General features: G+C 38.5%; 1 protein-coding gene across 3 annotated transcripts in view; it reads left to right on the plus strand.

The window, feature by feature from the left end:
• Herc2 (HECT and RLD domain containing E3 ubiquitin protein ligase 2) overlaps positions 1-17,390 on the plus strand; it is a 167,710-nt gene that overhangs the window by 68,031 nt on the left and 82,289 nt on the right. For all 3 annotated transcript variants that reach the window (XM_031386820.1, XM_031386821.1, XM_031386822.1), the window contains 15 exons: positions 1,016-1,186; positions 1,710-1,813; positions 2,966-3,116; positions 5,178-5,392; positions 5,600-5,732; positions 5,839-5,966; positions 6,055-6,250; positions 10,756-10,889; positions 11,368-11,541; positions 11,616-11,752; positions 11,862-12,013; positions 13,114-13,305; positions 13,765-13,952; positions 14,681-14,873; positions 17,054-17,236. In XM_031386820.1, coding sequence (XP_031242680.1) covers positions 1,016-1,186; positions 1,710-1,813; positions 2,966-3,116; positions 5,178-5,392; positions 5,600-5,732; positions 5,839-5,966; positions 6,055-6,250; positions 10,756-10,889; positions 11,368-11,541; positions 11,616-11,752; positions 11,862-12,013; positions 13,114-13,305; positions 13,765-13,952; positions 14,681-14,873; positions 17,054-17,236 — 2,451 coding nt within the window. The remainder of the gene's footprint in view (positions 1-1,015; positions 1,187-1,709; positions 1,814-2,965; positions 3,117-5,177; positions 5,393-5,599; positions 5,733-5,838; positions 5,967-6,054; positions 6,251-10,755; positions 10,890-11,367; positions 11,542-11,615; positions 11,753-11,861; positions 12,014-13,113; positions 13,306-13,764; positions 13,953-14,680; positions 14,874-17,053; positions 17,237-17,390) is intronic.

Consider the following 17,390-nt stretch of genomic DNA (forward strand, 5'->3'; position numbering starts at 1 on the left):
GGATATACTGCTGTATCTTTTGGTGGATATACTGCTGTATCTTTTGGTGGATATACTGCTGTATCTTGCTGTGGCTTCCTTTTTTTCCTCCCTCTGTTTTTGGTGCTAAGGATGAAAACCAGGATCTTGCTTTTACTACTGAATTATACCCTAATTTTTATAAAGCTTTTTTCAGATTATTGTTCAAATTTAATATGCTTCTGCATGTGTGTTAACCAGGTGAGCATTCTCTTTGCAAAGTGCCAACTCAAGTCTTATTTATATTTTTCTTCTTTTTAAAGTAATTATATACTTTGCATCCAATAAGCCTTTGGCTTTATTTCTTGAAGATTTTTTTTTTCTTCTCACTCTGTTTTCTAATGAACAAAAATGAACATTAATGTCATTAATTTCTCAATCTTTTTCATTGTTCATTGTGCCTGAGAGGAGGGATAATTCAGGGGATAAAGTATTTGCTGTGCAAGTATAAGGATGAAGTTTGGATCTCCATCATTCACATTTAAAAAAGCCTGGTGGGAGCCAGATGTGAAGGTGCATATCTTTAATCCCCCATACTTGAGAGGCAGAGATCTGAGTTTGAGGCCAGCCAAGGCTATATAGTGATATAAGCCTGTCTCAAACCCAAAAAGAAAAGAAAGAAAAATCAAAACCCTAAAAAAAAGCTCGTGGTGGGTGTAACCCCAACTTCTTGGAGATGGATTTGGGAACCATCTGGGTAATCTGACTAGTTAAACTAGTCAAAGTAGCTCCAGACTCAGCAATAAGTAATAAACTTGGCCGATTTTGATCTGAGAAGACAACAGACAACATAATTCACCTCTGGCTATCTTACACCTATGCATCCATGGATAAGTACATACCTACACATGTGGTCATACATATGTGCAAACATGCACACAACACACCATAAACATGCAAAATAAAAGGTCTTTTCCTCCTCAAGTTTTCATCTATATTGTGTTTTAAAGTTGGGACATTTGATCTGATGACTGATGTTTGGTCTCTTTTTCCATAGAGTCATTTTTCACTGGTCAGAACTGTAGAAATAATGAGGAGGTAACACTAATACGCAAAGCTGATTTGGAGAATCACAATAAAGATGGTGGCTTCTGGACTGTAATTGATGGAAAAGTATATGATATAAAAGACTTTCAGACACAATCATTAACAGGAAATAGTATACTGGGTAAGGCTTCACTTTTCATTCCATAGTTAAAAATTACAGTATCTATGATTTTAAGTAAAGTCCACAGTTTATGAATAATTTCTTAAATTTAGCCCTAGGTTTAACAAAATCTGGGATTTTGGTTCTGTCTTCACAACAAGTTTAGGTTCAAGTTGAAGAATTTCTAAAGCATCATCATGCTTTTCTTCTTGTTGATTGTTTTATTTTTTTGAGATACAACTTTTCTCTGTGTAGCTCTGGCTTCTTGGAATTCTTGTAGACCAGGCTGGCCTTATACTCAAAGATCTGCCTATCTCTGTTTTCCAAATGCTGGGATTAAAGGCAGGCGCCCAGCCTCCCATCATGCATTTTTATTTTCTAGTACTTTGAAGAACTTGTTCTGAGTTGCCTCAGGCAAGCCTGGGAGAGTAGCAGATTCTTCCATGCCAGTGACTCAGACTCACTTCCTGTCTGCTGTCTGTCTACTAGAGCTGTCTGAACAAACTGCATTGAACTCATTCTGCTGTTTCCCTTTTTGTTTTAGCTCAGTTTGCAGGGGAAGATCCAGTGGTAGCTTTGGAAGCAGCTTTGCAGTTTGAAGACACACAGGAATCCATGCATGCCTTCTGTGTTGGCCAGTATTTGGAGGTGAGGCTGTGTGCCTGCTTTATGTGAAATAGAGGAGGTGCCCTTCTTATGTGCCTGTTATGGTATGACTTTTTACCTACCTATACTAATAGTTGGACATAAAATGTTTATGTTGGTTTAGGATATTTTTGGTAAATGAATTTGTATTTTATGTGTGAAGGTTTATTATATACAAGTTTTGAAGAATTAACATCATGCCAGAAATAGAGAAATGTTCCAAAAAAAAAAAAAAAGACATTAAACTTTGGCCTTACAGTTTGTCAATTTAGAATCCACCCCCTGCCTCCCCCACCAAAGGCCTGCCCCTGAAACAGGGTTTCTCTTTGTGTTACCCTGGCTGTCTTGGAACTCAATCTGTACGACAGGCTGGCTTCAAACTCAGTGAGCTCCACCTGTCTTTTCCTCCTAATTGCTGGGATTAAAGGTGTGGGCCATCACTGCCTGGCACATAAATATTTAGAAAAGCTTGCTGTCATACAAAAAAGCTGTAGAACTGTAGTTCTTTAGAAAGAAATATGTCCTTGTTGAAAATTAATGAATATTGGAGTTTATATATTTGAATTGACCTTCCAGACATCCAGAGGTAAAAAAAGTCAGCAAATACCATAAATGAGGCTTAATCTATTTTATTTATGAAAGGGAAAATGAACTTCATGCATTGTCTGAGTTGACCAGAAAGTTTATGTAGTATACTTGATTTTTTTTTTCCTACACAGAATGACTGGTTTCATGACTGAACATGTGTGGCCACAGCTTACTATTCTATTATATTATGCTGTTATGTTTACTGCTGTCATTTCTCACTGTTTCTCACATTTCTCAGTGTTTCTTTGTCCTTTCCTGAAACATAACACATAGCCATTTTGAAATATGTGTTGGATTTTTGAAGGGAATATTCTAGTTCAGTCATTTAATGATGCTTCTCCTCTTTTATGCCCCAGAACTGTTTTCTCCTGTTTGCTCTCTAGTGTTTTATATGCTGTTAATTGTTTACTCTAAAATAAACTCATTACAGGATGTAGTAACAAGTAACTTTAGCACCTTTTTGCTCTGATCGTGATAGAAGATCTGAGGCACATAAGCTGCTGGTCTTTTTGGATGTTGTAATTTTAATTAATTTTGTTTTCTGAACCAACAAATTAATTTTTGCAGCCTGACCAAGAAGTTGTTACCATACCAGATCTTGGAAGTTTGTCTTCACCTCTGATTGACACAGAGAGGAACCTGGGCCTACTTCTTGGATTGCATGCTTCCTATTTAGCAATGAGCACACCATTATCTCCTGTGGAGGTTGAATGCGCCAGTAAGAAAAAAATTATTTTTTGTTAACCAGTTTTATGGTACAGTACTTTGGATAGAAATGCCTAATGGGAAGAACATGCTGAGGAGGGCAGGAACCTTTAGAGTGGATGTCTGGAGATGGCAAGATAGCCTCCGTGCCTGCTAAGTTGCCTGTGAACTAGACTATACTACTTGTATTCCTCCCTAAGACTTGTCATAGTAATGGAGGATGAGTTTCACATAAGTCAGCAAAGGAGGGGCTTGAAGACTCTAGGGTTAGAGGAATGGAGGGCACTGTGCAATTTTGCAGGAGGAGCCCTTCCTACTGCCAGGTCAGAAGCTTGTCTTTGGGGGATAAAGGGTGCTTGCTAATTTTTTCCATAGAGCAAGGTAATTAGGGTCAGCTCAGCCTGTGTTTTAGAAGAATTGAAATAGATAGCCATTTGTGAAAGTTCCCTAGTACTTCAAATTTAGATATCCAATAAGAGCACTGAAAGCATCCCAAATTTGATTGCTGGAGTGATTAACAGACTACAGTAGATTTACTGACAAACTAAGTCTTCAATGAAAACCTACAGTGATGTGTGTGCCAGTAATTTTCTAATGGGGTTTCATCCAGTGAGACATAAACAACTATAATTAATACTCCTAATTGCCACAATAAAAAGGTGTATTCCTGTCAGACTTACCTGATCCCACATCACACACGGTTCAGTACACATAGCTCTCCTTTCCAGTCTTTTGCTTTCCCATTAGTAAGTTGGGTTTTTTTTTTTTTTTTTTTTTTTTTTTTTTTTTTTTGATGATTGTGGGTTTGTTAAAATATTGTCTTGCTTCTTTAGTTTTATGAACAATCCACATTGAAGATTGTCTTTATAGAAACCTTTCAGGCTTGCTGTTTCTTATCTGCATTTCAGCATCTTTGTCTTAGTCTAGAACTCAGAATGCTCAGTTGTCACTGCCTCTTCCTTTTGTATAGTAGTGATTTTTCTGCCTTCTTGCCCTTGATATCTTTTAGCTGTCTTCCCTTCACTACTGGTGTTGAGTGCTTAACTGTGTAAGGGGAGCTTTTGTTGCTTACCCATGTGAAAGTATGTTATCTGAGTCTTCAGATGGTGTGTTACCTTAACAAATCCTAAATAAATCCAAGTAGCATGGCTGGCAGGCCCATTTGGCTACATTATACATGGTGAATGAGACCAGCTGATAATACAGACAGTCCAAGTGTGATTTAGGAATGAAGTTTAGGCTTTTATAGCAATTGTTCTCTATGACTAATCAGGGTCCTCTAGGCACTATTTCTTCCATGGGCACAGCCACAGTGACCTACCTCTGAGGGCCTCCCACTGGGCCCACATCTTACAGGTCTTGACACATCCTAGCACCACAATATTGGGGACCAAACTCCCAATGTAAGAATCTTTTGGGGACATGTTGGAGCCGTCTCTAAATCAGAGCACACACACTTGTGAAGCCTGCACTGGGTTCTAGTGTCATGCATCTTAGTTCTGTTCCTGTTGTCAGATAAAACACCTTGACACAACCTTGAGGGTAAGAAAAGTCTTATAGGGTTACAATTGCAGGTTGCAGTCCATCATTGTAGGAAAGTCAAGGCAGGAACCTGAAGTAGCTAATCACTCACACAGTTGAAAGCAGAGAGAAAATGAATAAATTTATGCTTACTACACAACTCACTGTCTGCAATTTCAGTCCAAGTCCCACATCCTGAGAATGGTGTCACTCATGAGCCTAGGTCTTCCCAGGTCAGTAGCTGCAGTGAAGGAATCTGCCACAAATGTTAAAGGGTCCATCTGATCTAGACAGTCTTTTCTAGGAAGTCTCTTCTCAAGTGGTTCTACATTGTGTCAAGATGATGGTTCGCTCAAACTAACCATCACATCATCCTTAGTTATAATAGACAATCAGAAATGTCTAGTATAGAGAATGTAAGTATGTTAGTAACTTAAGAATGGTGTTGGATTTCCTTTTTGAAATTGAGTATTCAGTTCAGGATTTTAATTTTTGTGTGTGTTTATTTCTGAAGTTCAGTTTCTCTTTAATGAATACTTAATACATTTTCTAGAATGGCTGCAGTCATCGATTTTCTCTGGGGGTCTACAGACCAGCCAGATTCACTACAGTTACAATGAAGAGAAAGATGAGGACCACTGTAGCTCTCCTGGGGGCACACCCATCAGCAAGTCCCGACTGTGTTCTCATAGATGGGCCTTGGGTGATCATTCTCAGGCATTCCTGCAAGCCATTGCAGACAATAACATCCAGGACTACAATGTGAAGGTGAGCTAGATTCTTCTGACTTAGCATTCTGTATCTTCAACACAGCACATCTTTGTGTGTTATTTGGAGATTTGGTATTGAGGTGATAAATTGATTCTGCATTCATAAAAGTGAGATATAGATCACCTGTTGGGTAAAAGCTGTGGCATGTTGGATTTTGTGAAGATTTACTTATGGCTCTGAGTTTACCTCTGACCCTTCTTACAGGACTTTCTGTGTCAAATTGAAAGGTACTGTAGACAGTGTCACTTGACCACACCTATCACGTTTCCTCCTGAGCATCCCGTGGAAGAGGTTGGCCGTCTTCTCTTATGCTGCCTCCTAAAACATGAAGATTTAGGTACAGACCTCAGTATTCATGTGTTTTAATTACATTGTAGACCTTTCAAGTGGCATGTATAATGCATTAATTCCTACCTTGCCCTTTCACAAAATGTCTTTTACAGGTCACGTGGCATTATCTTTAGTTCATGTAGGTACACTTGGTATTGAGCAAGTAAAGCACAGAACATTGCCTAAATCTGTGGTGGATGTATGTAGAGTTGTCTACCAAGCAAAATGCTCACTCATTAAGGTGAACGGATTTTAATTCTTTTTCTGTGCTGTGTAGACATTTGCCAAAATACTTCTTGTTAAGTCCATTTCCCTATTTACTTTGGCAGACTCATCAAGAACAGGGTCGTTCCTACAAGGAGGTGTGTGCTCCTGTCATTGAACGCTTGAGATTTCTCTTCAATGAATTGAGGCCTGCTGTTTGTAGTGACCTCTCTATAATGTCTAAGTTTAAGCTGTTAGGCTCATTACCCCGTTGGAGGAGGATAGCTCAGAAGATCATTCGAGAAAGAAGGAAAAAGAGAGGTAATAATGTAAAAAGTTAGAATATATTGTTACAGTGTATACTTTCTAAACCTTTGGATGAGTCTGTGACTTCAGAGGGAAGTTTTTGATACTGGCATGTATCAAAATGCCTGTGTCATTTCCATGTATTGTCATAGTATTTATGTATATTTGTGATTGAATGCAACAGTTTTGATTATTTTAGTAAGTTGATAAGAAAAATTCATAACATTGTCCTGATAATGAAATTATTGGAATATTTCATCTTATGATTTGATATTGCCACTTTTGTAAGAAAATGTTTTGTTGTTGTTTTGAAGTACTGAGTAAAATAGCTTCCCTCTATCTTATTGTGCTGGGTACTACCTGCAGTTTTGTGGACCTTCAGTGGGTGCTCAGAACTGCAGGTAGTACCAAGTGCAATAAATTGGGCTCAGTATCAGATGACTGTAATAATAAAGCAGAATAGTAATAACTGTTGATATATATATCGTGGCCTTACCTGAATTTAGTCATTCTTTCCTCAAACTCAAGACAAATACAAGTATTTCTAGATCACAGTTAACCACAGGTATTGACACTATTGAAAGTGAGGTCATAGCTAGATCTCAGGACTGTCTCAAACTCAGTTACCCCATGTCTCTCGACCCTGACTTCCTTGTGTGTGTGTCTAGATTTACTATGTAATGTTAGAAGCTGGTTTCCTTTCCTTTCTTTCTTCTTCTTTTACTTTCTTTCCTCCTTTCCTTTTTCTCTGCCCTTCTTATCCCTTTCCTCTTCTCTACCTCCCATTCCTTTTTCATTCCCTTCTACCCCCTTTTTCCTACTAACCTCTCCCTTTTCCTCCTTCCCTTTCCCAATCCCTTTCTCTTCTGCCCTTTTCTTTTCCCCATTGTCTGTCTTTCTTTCCCTTCCTCTTTCTTTGCCCTCTCTTTCTTTCCTTTCCCTCTGTATCCCAGCTCACTTTTAAAGAAATTAACCTGTAGACATGGGTAATGATACTGGAATTGAGCCATGTCCTCAGTACACTGTCAGACTTGATAATATGAACTTATGCTGACAGTTATGATTTATTACTGCAGAAGGGTACAAAAGAGTATTAACCAAGGGGAGGATATATATGAGGTAGATGAGAGCAAACCAGGCACAGCTTCCAGTGCATCCTTGCTGTGGGATGCCATGTGGACCTTCTTAGTTCTTGAAGTGCTATTGTCTACCAGGAAAACTTTCTTGAACTTTGGTGTCTGTACTGGCTGGTTTTGTGTGTCAACTTGACACAAGCTGGAGTTATCACAGAGAAGGGAGCTTCAGTTGGGGAAGTGCCTCCATGAGACCCAGTTGTAAGGCATTTTCTCAATTAGTGATCAAGGGAGTAGGGCCCCTTGTGGGTGGTGCCATCCCTGGGCTGGAGGTCTTGAGTTCTATAAGAAAGGAGGCCAGGGGAAGCAAGCCAGTAAGGAACATCCCTCCATGGCCTCTGCATCGGCTCCTGCTCCCTGACCTGCTTGAGTTCCAGTCCTGACTTCCTTTGGTGATGAACAGCAGTGTGGAAGTGTAAGCTGAATAAACCCTTTCCTCCCCAGCTCGCTTTTTTTTTTTTAAATTTTTAAATTTTTTTGATTTAAGTTTTATTGCATTATGATAAGAAAAGACACATGATTTCAATTTATCTGAGTTTGTTAACATTTAAGAACATATTTTAAGTAAATAGAATTACATAACATTCTTGTTTCCCTTTTGTACCCCAACTCCTCTCAGAGACCCCCTTTCAATACCTGCAGTACCTTTCTTTTTTTAATTTTGTCATATTCTTTAAAATTTATAAAATATTGTAACAGTAAAAATGAGTATTATGAACATTGTTTGATATAAAACTACAATCAATTGAACAGTCTTATGTAGGTGCTTGCCTACAGCAATACTGAAAATACATACATTTGTCTCAACATAAATTTGAAATAACTCCAAACATATTAACTGTATATTTTAAAATAATACATCACTACTAGTATTTCTTTAAAATGAACATAAATAGATAAATAGATAAAGTCTTTTTGTTTCTTTGTTTTGGTTTTAGTAGACCTTAAAATCTTGGCTCTTACTGTGGTACAAGCCCAAAATAAAAACAATTTTTAGACATTGGAGTTCATTGTAATAAGGCTGAACTTCAATGACCCTCATATCACCTAAGGATTTTGCCTCCACAGTAGCTAAGCTGAGAGTTGATAGTTCTGCTGCAACAAGGAATGAATTGTAGGCATGAATTTTTGGATACAAATTTCCTACTATGGTCAAAGCTATTTGACTTGAGTGAGTATCTTTGTTCTCAGCCTACAGAGAACAGGTTACATTCATTTATGAAATGGTGTGTGTATTAAGATGGTCTCTCCATAAAGTCATTCATCAACTGTTTCAATGAATAATGGTTCTGCTTGGAGGGTGGCACAGACATTAGATGAAGGTAAGAATTTGGTTCATTAGCTGAGATAATTTGGAAAAGCATTCATCTCAGAGAAAGAGTAACTTATAAAGTCCTCTTCTTCAAACTTGATACAATAGTTACAAACGTCAACAAGCAAAGCATTTAGTCTCACTCTTTGCTGTTCTCTTACAAGCCACCTCCCAAGTTAATTGTCTCAGTTTCTTTTGGCTGTATAAATACTTTTGAAATATGTAAGCTGTTCTGAAAACCATAGTATAGTGTAAAAACATCAAATAAACAATACTACTAATAGAGAGGCTTAAATAGGAGAAAGCATGATTTCAAGACCATTATGTGGTACACAGCAAGACACTGTCACATACAAACAAGCAGAAAGTGTATATGGATTGTACAATATTGGACATATTTCTCCAATTACCAAATTAGAGAGACCATTGGATGACAGTCAATACATTTCTAATTCCTCATATTTTTGGACTTCAATCAATTAGGATATGTTGGTAATATTTTTAAGATATTAAGAAAAAGTAATTGTTACTTCCTGTTGTTTCTGTTGCAAGAGGTGGAATTAGGTTTGTGTGGATTTATTGGAAGACTACTTTCTTGCTGCTTCTAGGGTGTAGTTTTACCCCTTATGTTGGTGTTTTCCATCTATTATCCTTTGTAGAGCTGGATTTGTGAAAAGATACTGAGTGTTGTTCAGAATTGCACCTAAGGTCTGCTCAGGGCACTGGCCCAGACTGACTGGAAGGAACCAGTGCCCCCAACTTGCTTCTTGGTCATGATGTTTGTGCAGGAATAGAAATCCTGACCAAGACAATGTCCAAGGTTTCTGTTGATGACTGTAAGAACCAGTAAGCAGGTAGGACTTATGTGATTGACACCAGTTACTTGGATTCCGATGCCCCAGAGCAAAATTAAATGATGCAGTTTATTTATTCACTGATGCTTAAGAATCGTGCAAGGACAAGCAGAGACTGGAGGCCAAATGGGGCCTGTTGCTATCTTTGCCCTGTTTATATGCTAAGACTGGCTGTTTCCAATTTTAAATTGTAAGAAGTCAGAAAAAAGGATAATATTTTAACATATGAAATTTCATAAAATTTAAATTGCAACTTGCTTAAATTAAAGTATAATTAAAAAAATTATTATGTGTGACTCAAATACCATGACACATTTGTGAAGGTGGGAGGACAGCTTGCAAGAGTCTCTTCTTTCCTACCCCACATGTGTTCTAGGGATTAAACTCCCAGCATCAGGGTTGGCAGCATATGCCTTTCTTGTTGAGCTCTAGCACCAGTTCCTTTCTGCCTCAATCTATTTATATTCATGTTATCCATAGCTATGTTTTGTGCTATAGAAACTGTAGTGTTGTGCATTTACAAAGAAATGAATGGCCTCAAAAACTTATTCACCCTTGCTCTTAAGGAGAGGCTCACTCTTCATGAGGGCTCTTCTCTGTTGTAGTGTCTCACTTCTTCTGTCCCTGACATAATACGGCAGAGTGTTGTTTCCAGATGCCATGAGAGATGCACTGTGATAGTTTTTACTTTTGTCATTTGAGCATTACAGTTGATGGTACTGTTTGATGCTTTTTAAAAAGAAAATATCTAACCTTCTTTGTTGTTCTGCTGTTGTGATAAAACACTATGGCCAGAAGCAATTTGGAGAGGAAAGGGTTTATTTCATCTTACAACTTTCAGATTATACTTCATCACAGAGGGAAGTCAGGACAGGAACTCCAAGTGGAATCTAGAGAGGAACTCAAACAGTGGCAATGGATGAGTGCTGATTACTGACTTGCTTCTCATGACTTGCTCAGCTCATTATTTTGTAGATTCCAGGACTACCATCCCAGGATGGTATGGTCTGGGATCTCCCACATCAGTCACTTATTAAAAGAATGCCCCAATGGTTGTCCATAGGCCAGTCTTGGGAGGCATCTTCTCGGTTGTGGTTCCCTCTTTTCAGATAAACTCTGCCTTTGGTCAAGATGATAAAAACCCCAACTTACTCATTCTTGCAAATTAAAGTATTTCTTAGTTAAATGTTATATAAATGATTTTTATGTTTTTAATTACAGTTCCTAAGAAACCAGAATCTACTGATGGTGAAGAAAAAATTGGTAACGAAGAGAGTGATTTAGAAGAAGCTTGTGTTTTACCTCATAGTCCTATAAATGTAGACAAAAGACCTATTTCCATGAAGTCTCCCAAGGTGAAGTATATTCTGTGATTCTTAGATTGCCTTGTAGAAACACTGCATACAAATGAATCTGGTATCATGCTGTTGTACTAAGCACCTGTAGGGTAGTGAGTATGGTGTGTTGCTATTACAAGTATGGTCCCAGAGTGCTTAATAAACTTAGCTGACAGTGTTCTGGCTAGTCACACTGTTGGAAAACTATTTCCTTTTGTTTTTGGCTCTGCATTGCATCTTTTTTTTTTTTCCTTTTATTTTTTTATTATTCATTCATTTTCCTATTTGCTTCAGAAACTATTGGTTCCTGAGACTATTAATATTTTTAAAAGTAATATCAGTGACAAAGTGGTTTCCAAGCTTGTGTTACAGTGGTTTGGGTTCTAGTCCTAGTGAACAGACAACAGAACTATTGGTATCTTGTTTATATTCAAAGAACTTTTATAGTACACAGTAATAGGGTAAACTAATGGTTTATATTGTTCTTTTTTGTTAGGATAAATGGCAACCATTATTGAATACAGTTACAGGGGTTCATAAATATAAGTGGTTAAAGCAAAATGTGCAGGGCCTTTACCCACAGTCTGCACTCCTCAATACAATTGTTGAGTTTGCCCTTAAAGAAGAGCCAGTAGATGTGGAAAAAATGCGGAAGTGCCTGCTGAAACAGGTAAGACTTTCTGTGGCACAGTTCTTTGCGTTGAGTCAGATAGAGCACTGACTATAAATATTGCTATTTTGCAGTTGGAGAGAGCAGAGGTTCGTCTGGAAGGGATAGATTCAATTCTGAAACTGGCAGCCAAAAGTTTTTTACTTCCTTCTGTGCAGTATGCTATGTTTTGTGGATGGCAAAGACTTATTCCTGAAGGAATTGATATAGGGTAAAGCTTTATAAAATTTTTCTCAATATGGGAATCTTGACAACACACTAATTTTGGAGTTAAAAGTCTGGCAATGTCCCAAGTCAAATTCTGTTTTTCTCTTTGAAAGGGAACCACTTACAGACTGTTTGAGGGATGTGGATTTGATCCCACCATTTAATCGGATGCTGCTGGAAGTGACTTTTGGCAAGCTGTATGCCTGGGCAGTTCAGAATATTCGATCTGTTCTGATGGATGCAAGTGCAAAGTTTAAAGAGCTGGGTGAGCTAGAGAAAAAGTGATAGTTAAAGGCCCTATTGTAAAACTGATGTTATGGTAATGACTGTGATTACAGCAGTGCCATATACTTTAAATATAAATTGTATAAATGTATAAAAAGGTAACTTTTTGCTTTGGAAGTTTGTTCATCAGATCAATAATCTTAGGTGCTTTTAGCCTTTTTTTAAAGATTGAGAACAGAACTTTGAAAATTTGGCAGAGTAAATAATCTCAAAATATTCTGAATTTTGATTCATTGTTGTGAGTGTTGTACCATATATTTTAGTGTGCCAGTGTCCTAAAGTAATACTGTTCTTCTAGATATTTTGAGTATCTGTAGAGAAATAGTAAGATTTGTTGTTTGGTAGTAAAGTGAAAGATGGCCAAAGATGTTTAGAAAACATCATGATATTGTTTTTAAACTTTAGGGTATTATTGTATAATATGGAGTGCCAAACTTTGGGGTGCTCATCTCCAAACTTTTGTTTTTAAAGATTTATTTATATTTATTTTTATTTATATGAGTACACTGTAGCTGTCTTCAGAGACACCAGAAGAGTGCATCAGATCTCATTACAGATGGTTGTGAGCCACCATGTGGTTGCTTGGAATTGAAGTGCTCTTAACCGCTGAGCCATCTCTCCAGCCCTCATCCCCAAACTTTTAAATTGGTATTTGTTTGCAATTTTTTGTTGTTTCATTTTGATTTTTGGATGTTACTAAGAGTCAGGATCTTACTATAGCCTTTGTCAGCCTGGAACTCAATATTTAGACCAGGCTGGGCTTCAATTTTCAGAGGTTTACCTATAGAGTGCTGGTGAAAATTGTACTAGAATTTATTACTAAATTAAAGTTACTGAGCTAACTTAATTTACCCCCTTTGTATTGTATATTGAAGACAGAGATAGCAGTGTGTGGAATGTAGATAATGGGAATATCACAAAATAAAATAGGTCAACTCTAACTACATTATGTGGAAACTCAATTAAAAAAAAGATACAGAAATGAATAAGTAATTAATAACCAAACTCTAGTGTATATGTGATTGTGTGTGTAATTGTACTTAGAAATAAGGAATTCAAATGAATGTTAATGCTTGTTAGGTATCCAGCCTGTTCCCCTACAAACCATTACCAATGAGAACCTGGCGGGACCAAGTCTGGGTACCATCCCACAAGCTCGATTTCTTCTGGTGATGCTCAGCATGCTCACCCTGCAGCATGGTGCAAACAACCTTGACCTCCTGCTCAACTCAGGCACGCTGGCACTCACACAGACAGCCCTAAGGCTGATCGGTAGGTTGGAATTGGCTTTGGTTCCTTTAGGGAAATGTGACTTACTTTTTCTCCTTAAAAAAAAAAAAAAAAACTGTAGTAAGATGTGTTGAGTTTGTAACTGAACAACATTAGGGACATTAAATTTTTTTTTTCTTTATTTTCTCTCTGATCTTCTTGTTTTGGAGCTCACTATGGAGCCTAGACTGACCTTGAAGTTAAAGAGATCCATCTGCCTTTGCCTCCAGTGTTGGGTTTAAAGGTGTGGGCCACTATGCCCATCAGAGACATTCACATTTTGAGCAGCTGTTACTGCCTGTAACTCTAGCTCTAGGACTTCTGAAATCCTCTTTCAGACTCATGTTACCATGCACCCACATGTACAAACCCACATTTAGACATATAGTTTACATATAAGTAATGACACAATTTAAAAAAAACAATAAAAATAGGTTGAGCTGTTGTTTGATGTTCTGACAGGTCCTACTTGTGACAGTGTTGAGGACGACATGAATGCTTCTGCCCGGGGGGCCTCTGCTACAGTGTTGGAAGAAACAAGGAAGGAAACTGCTCCTGTTCAGCTCCCTGTCTCAGGGCCAGAACTGGCTGCTATGATGAAGATTGGAACCAGGGTCATGAGAGGGGTAGATTGGAAGTGGGGTGACCAGGTATTGAGATTTCGTTAACATCTTAGCACATCTTATGTATCAGTCAGTGCAAGGTAGAGTAGGTAACTGCCTGAATTCAGGACTTATAAGATTGATAGATGACTTAGCTTCTGATTTCTGAACAATAAAATACAGGTAAAAGACATTGTCCTTCCCAAGATGTCATGGGGATTTTCTCAGCCACACTGCTAAGCATGTGTTTTTTCACAGTATTTTTAGAAGTGGAATTGTCTGAGATCAAGTAATAGCATTCTAACAACAGCTTTTTTTCCTTCTAAATGGTTGATAGAATATTGGTATGGGACCTAGGTTCACAGTCTAAGGAAGTAGTCAGGTCACTGGAGAGACCACTTCCATTGCTAGGACACTCATTAATACATTTGTTCAAAGTCCCCTAGTGAGAGAATTCGCTCTATGTCTTCGTATTTCTTTGATAAAGGAACATGAACATGTGATTTCATGGCATTTAAAGATAATATGAAGGCAGAGGTGGGCGGATTTCTGAGTTTGAGACCAGCTTTGTCTGCAGAGTGAGTTCCAGGATAGCCAGGGCTATACAGAGAAACCAAAGGAAAAAAAAAGATAATAAGATCTGTACTTTTTTTCTGGTATGTTTGAGTCAGGAGGAGACTGATGGAAAATCTGTGTACAGAATTTATACAGGAGGTATGGTGGGTCCAGAACAGGACACACATTCTCTTACCTGGTTTGTATTTTTACTTTTTCAGGATGGGCCTCCCCCAGGTCTAGGCCGGGTAATTGGTGAGCTGGGAGAGGATGGCTGGATCAGGGTCCAGTGGGACACAGGCAGCACTAACTCATACAGGATGGGGAAAGAAGGAAAATACGACCTCAAGCTGGTGGAGTTGCCTGTGTCATCACAGCCCTCTGCCGAGGATTCAGACACAGAGGATGACTCCGGTGGGTGACTCACAAAGTCTTTTAGTTCAAGATAGCTGGGCAAATTGTTCATGTGTTTGATAGCCATCATTTCCCTCTGGAAAGTTAGACAGTAGTCAGGATTCATCTGAAGACATTTCTCTGGCTGCACTTCAAAGGTTCTGGTATAGCTGCATGCTGGGGCTCTACATCTGGTAACCCAGACAACCTGTTGTATCTTAACCTTTACTTCCTGATCCCCTTGTCAGAGTAGGATGGAAGAGAGGTTGTGCAACATAACTTTTTAAATTTGATCTTAAAAGTGTGTGTCTGAGCCGGGCGTTGGTGGCTCACGCCTATAATCCCAACACTTGGGAGGCAGAAGCAGGCAGATTTCTGAGTTCGAGGCCAGCCTGGTCTACAGAGTGAGTTCCAGGACAGCCAGGGCTATACAGAGAAACCCTGTCTCGAAAAATCAAAAAAAAAAAAAAAGAGAGAGAAAAGTGTGTGTCTGTGTGTGTACATGTACATATGTGCCCACACTCACATTCATACTTATCTACATATTTAAAAGTTAACAGTACAGCTTATGGAAGTCAGTTCTCCTTTTATCTACCGTGTCTCAGGGGATTTAACTTAGGTTGTCAGGCTTGATGGCAGGTATCTCTACCTGATGATTCTTAAAAAACCAAAACCTATTTATTTATTTATTTATTTATTTATTTATTTATTTATTTATTGGAAGTTCAGGCACTGAGGTTCCACAGCATATCTGTGTAGGTTAGAAGACAACTGTGCCTCAAACTCAGAAATCTGCCTGTCTCCGCCTCCCAAGTGCTAGGATTAAAGGCGTGTGTGTGGGAGGTGCGGGGGGGTGGACAACTGTGGGAATCACTTCTCTCTTTTTACTATGTAGATTCTGGGGAGCAAATTGAGGTTTTTAGGCGTGGTAGCAAGTACCTATACCTACAAAGCCAACTTGCTGGTCTTAGCCTTACTTCTGATTGGTTTGTGTGGTTGCCCAAAGCCTGATAGTAAGTGGCATGGTGGATTCAGTGTTATGTTGTATTGTTCTGGACCCTTTGCTTTTTTCTCCATCAGCTTCAAGTTGCAACGCATGGCCCCACCTGCTATCTTTAAGCACTTCCATATTCTTTGATTTAGAATACTTCAACCTATCTAGCAACACAAAAAATTTGGAAGTGGATCCGAGCTATAGTGTGTACCTCTGGACCACATGTTTGTAGCTGTGTCTGGGGTATTCCTCGTTATAGAATTAGAGCCAGGGAAGAGGTGGATATGTGACAGTTGTGGCCTCCTTGTCCCACAGATAGACTGGCTGGCTCCGCAAGTGGTCTGTCAATTGCCTTCACTCAGATTGTAGCTCTTAGACCTTTGATAAGTTGTCTTTCTTAAGAAGGGAAACTTTGCAATCATTTCTTTACTTCTGAATTCTATAGTAAGGTTGCTTAAACAGAATGTTACTCTAAAGTCTCTTTTTTATGGTGGAATAGATGGCTCAGTTCATAAAAGTCCTTATTATTGCCCAACAGTAGGACCTGAGTTAGATCCCCAGTTAAGATCTGGTGCAGTGATACACATGCTTGTAATCTGAACTCTAGTTGGTCTCAGACTCACTGGCCAGACGTGCTAGCCTAATCAGCCCTCCCTGTTGCATAAAATCAAAATGGGTGTTATCTGAAGAAAGAAGACACTTGAGGTTTTCCTCTGGTCTCTGTACACTATGAGTACCTGCATATCCTCCACCTCCCATTATAGGTTTTTTAAGGAAGGTAGGGACAGAAATGATTGGGGTAGCTAGATGCAGTGGTGAGAGGCTGAGACAGCAGGCTGTCTTGGATCCAGGAGTTTGAGCTAGGCTGAGCAACCATGAGATTCTGTGTCTTAGGGAAAAAAAGAAAGGGAAAAAGAGAATAAATTCTAAGTTTCACCTTTTCTTATGAGGATGTTTCCCTTTCTAATATTAAAACACAACTAAGTCATCTATCAGTACTGAGCTCAGGTAGCCACCTTTTCTAAATTCTAAAAAACCAGTTTGTTAGATTTGTGTACCTTCTAAATTTTACTGTGAACCTAGAACTACAATAAAATATGTTCAAGTTTTTAAAAAGAAAAAAGAATGTGATATTAAACACCTTAAATGATATTCATAAACAATTGTATTTGGGATTGTTACTTCTTATTACCATCCTCCTTTTCAGAAGCAGAACAAGGTGAAAGGAACATTCACCCCACAGCGATGATGCTGACCAGCGTTATTAACTTATTACAAACTTTATGTCTCTCTGTTGGAGTTCATGCTGACATCATGCAGAGCGAGGCCACCAAGACTTTGTGTGGACTGCTTCGAATGTTAGTGGAAAGCGGAACAACAGATAAGCCATGTATGAAATGAATAATTATGGGCCACAGAACCTCAGCATGGATATATGGGTGTAAATCTCTCATATTTGTGTGTTTGTGGGTGAGTCTGGATGTTAGAATGTGAATCACGCGTGTAAGGACTAGTGTAATAAGTTTCCTGGGTCTGCTGTACCA

Source organism: Mastomys coucha, unplaced genomic scaffold, assembly GCF_008632895.1.
Source record: "Mastomys coucha isolate ucsf_1 unplaced genomic scaffold, UCSF_Mcou_1 pScaffold21, whole genome shotgun sequence".
Classification (NCBI taxonomy): Eukaryota; Metazoa; Chordata; class Mammalia; order Rodentia; family Muridae; genus Mastomys; species Mastomys coucha.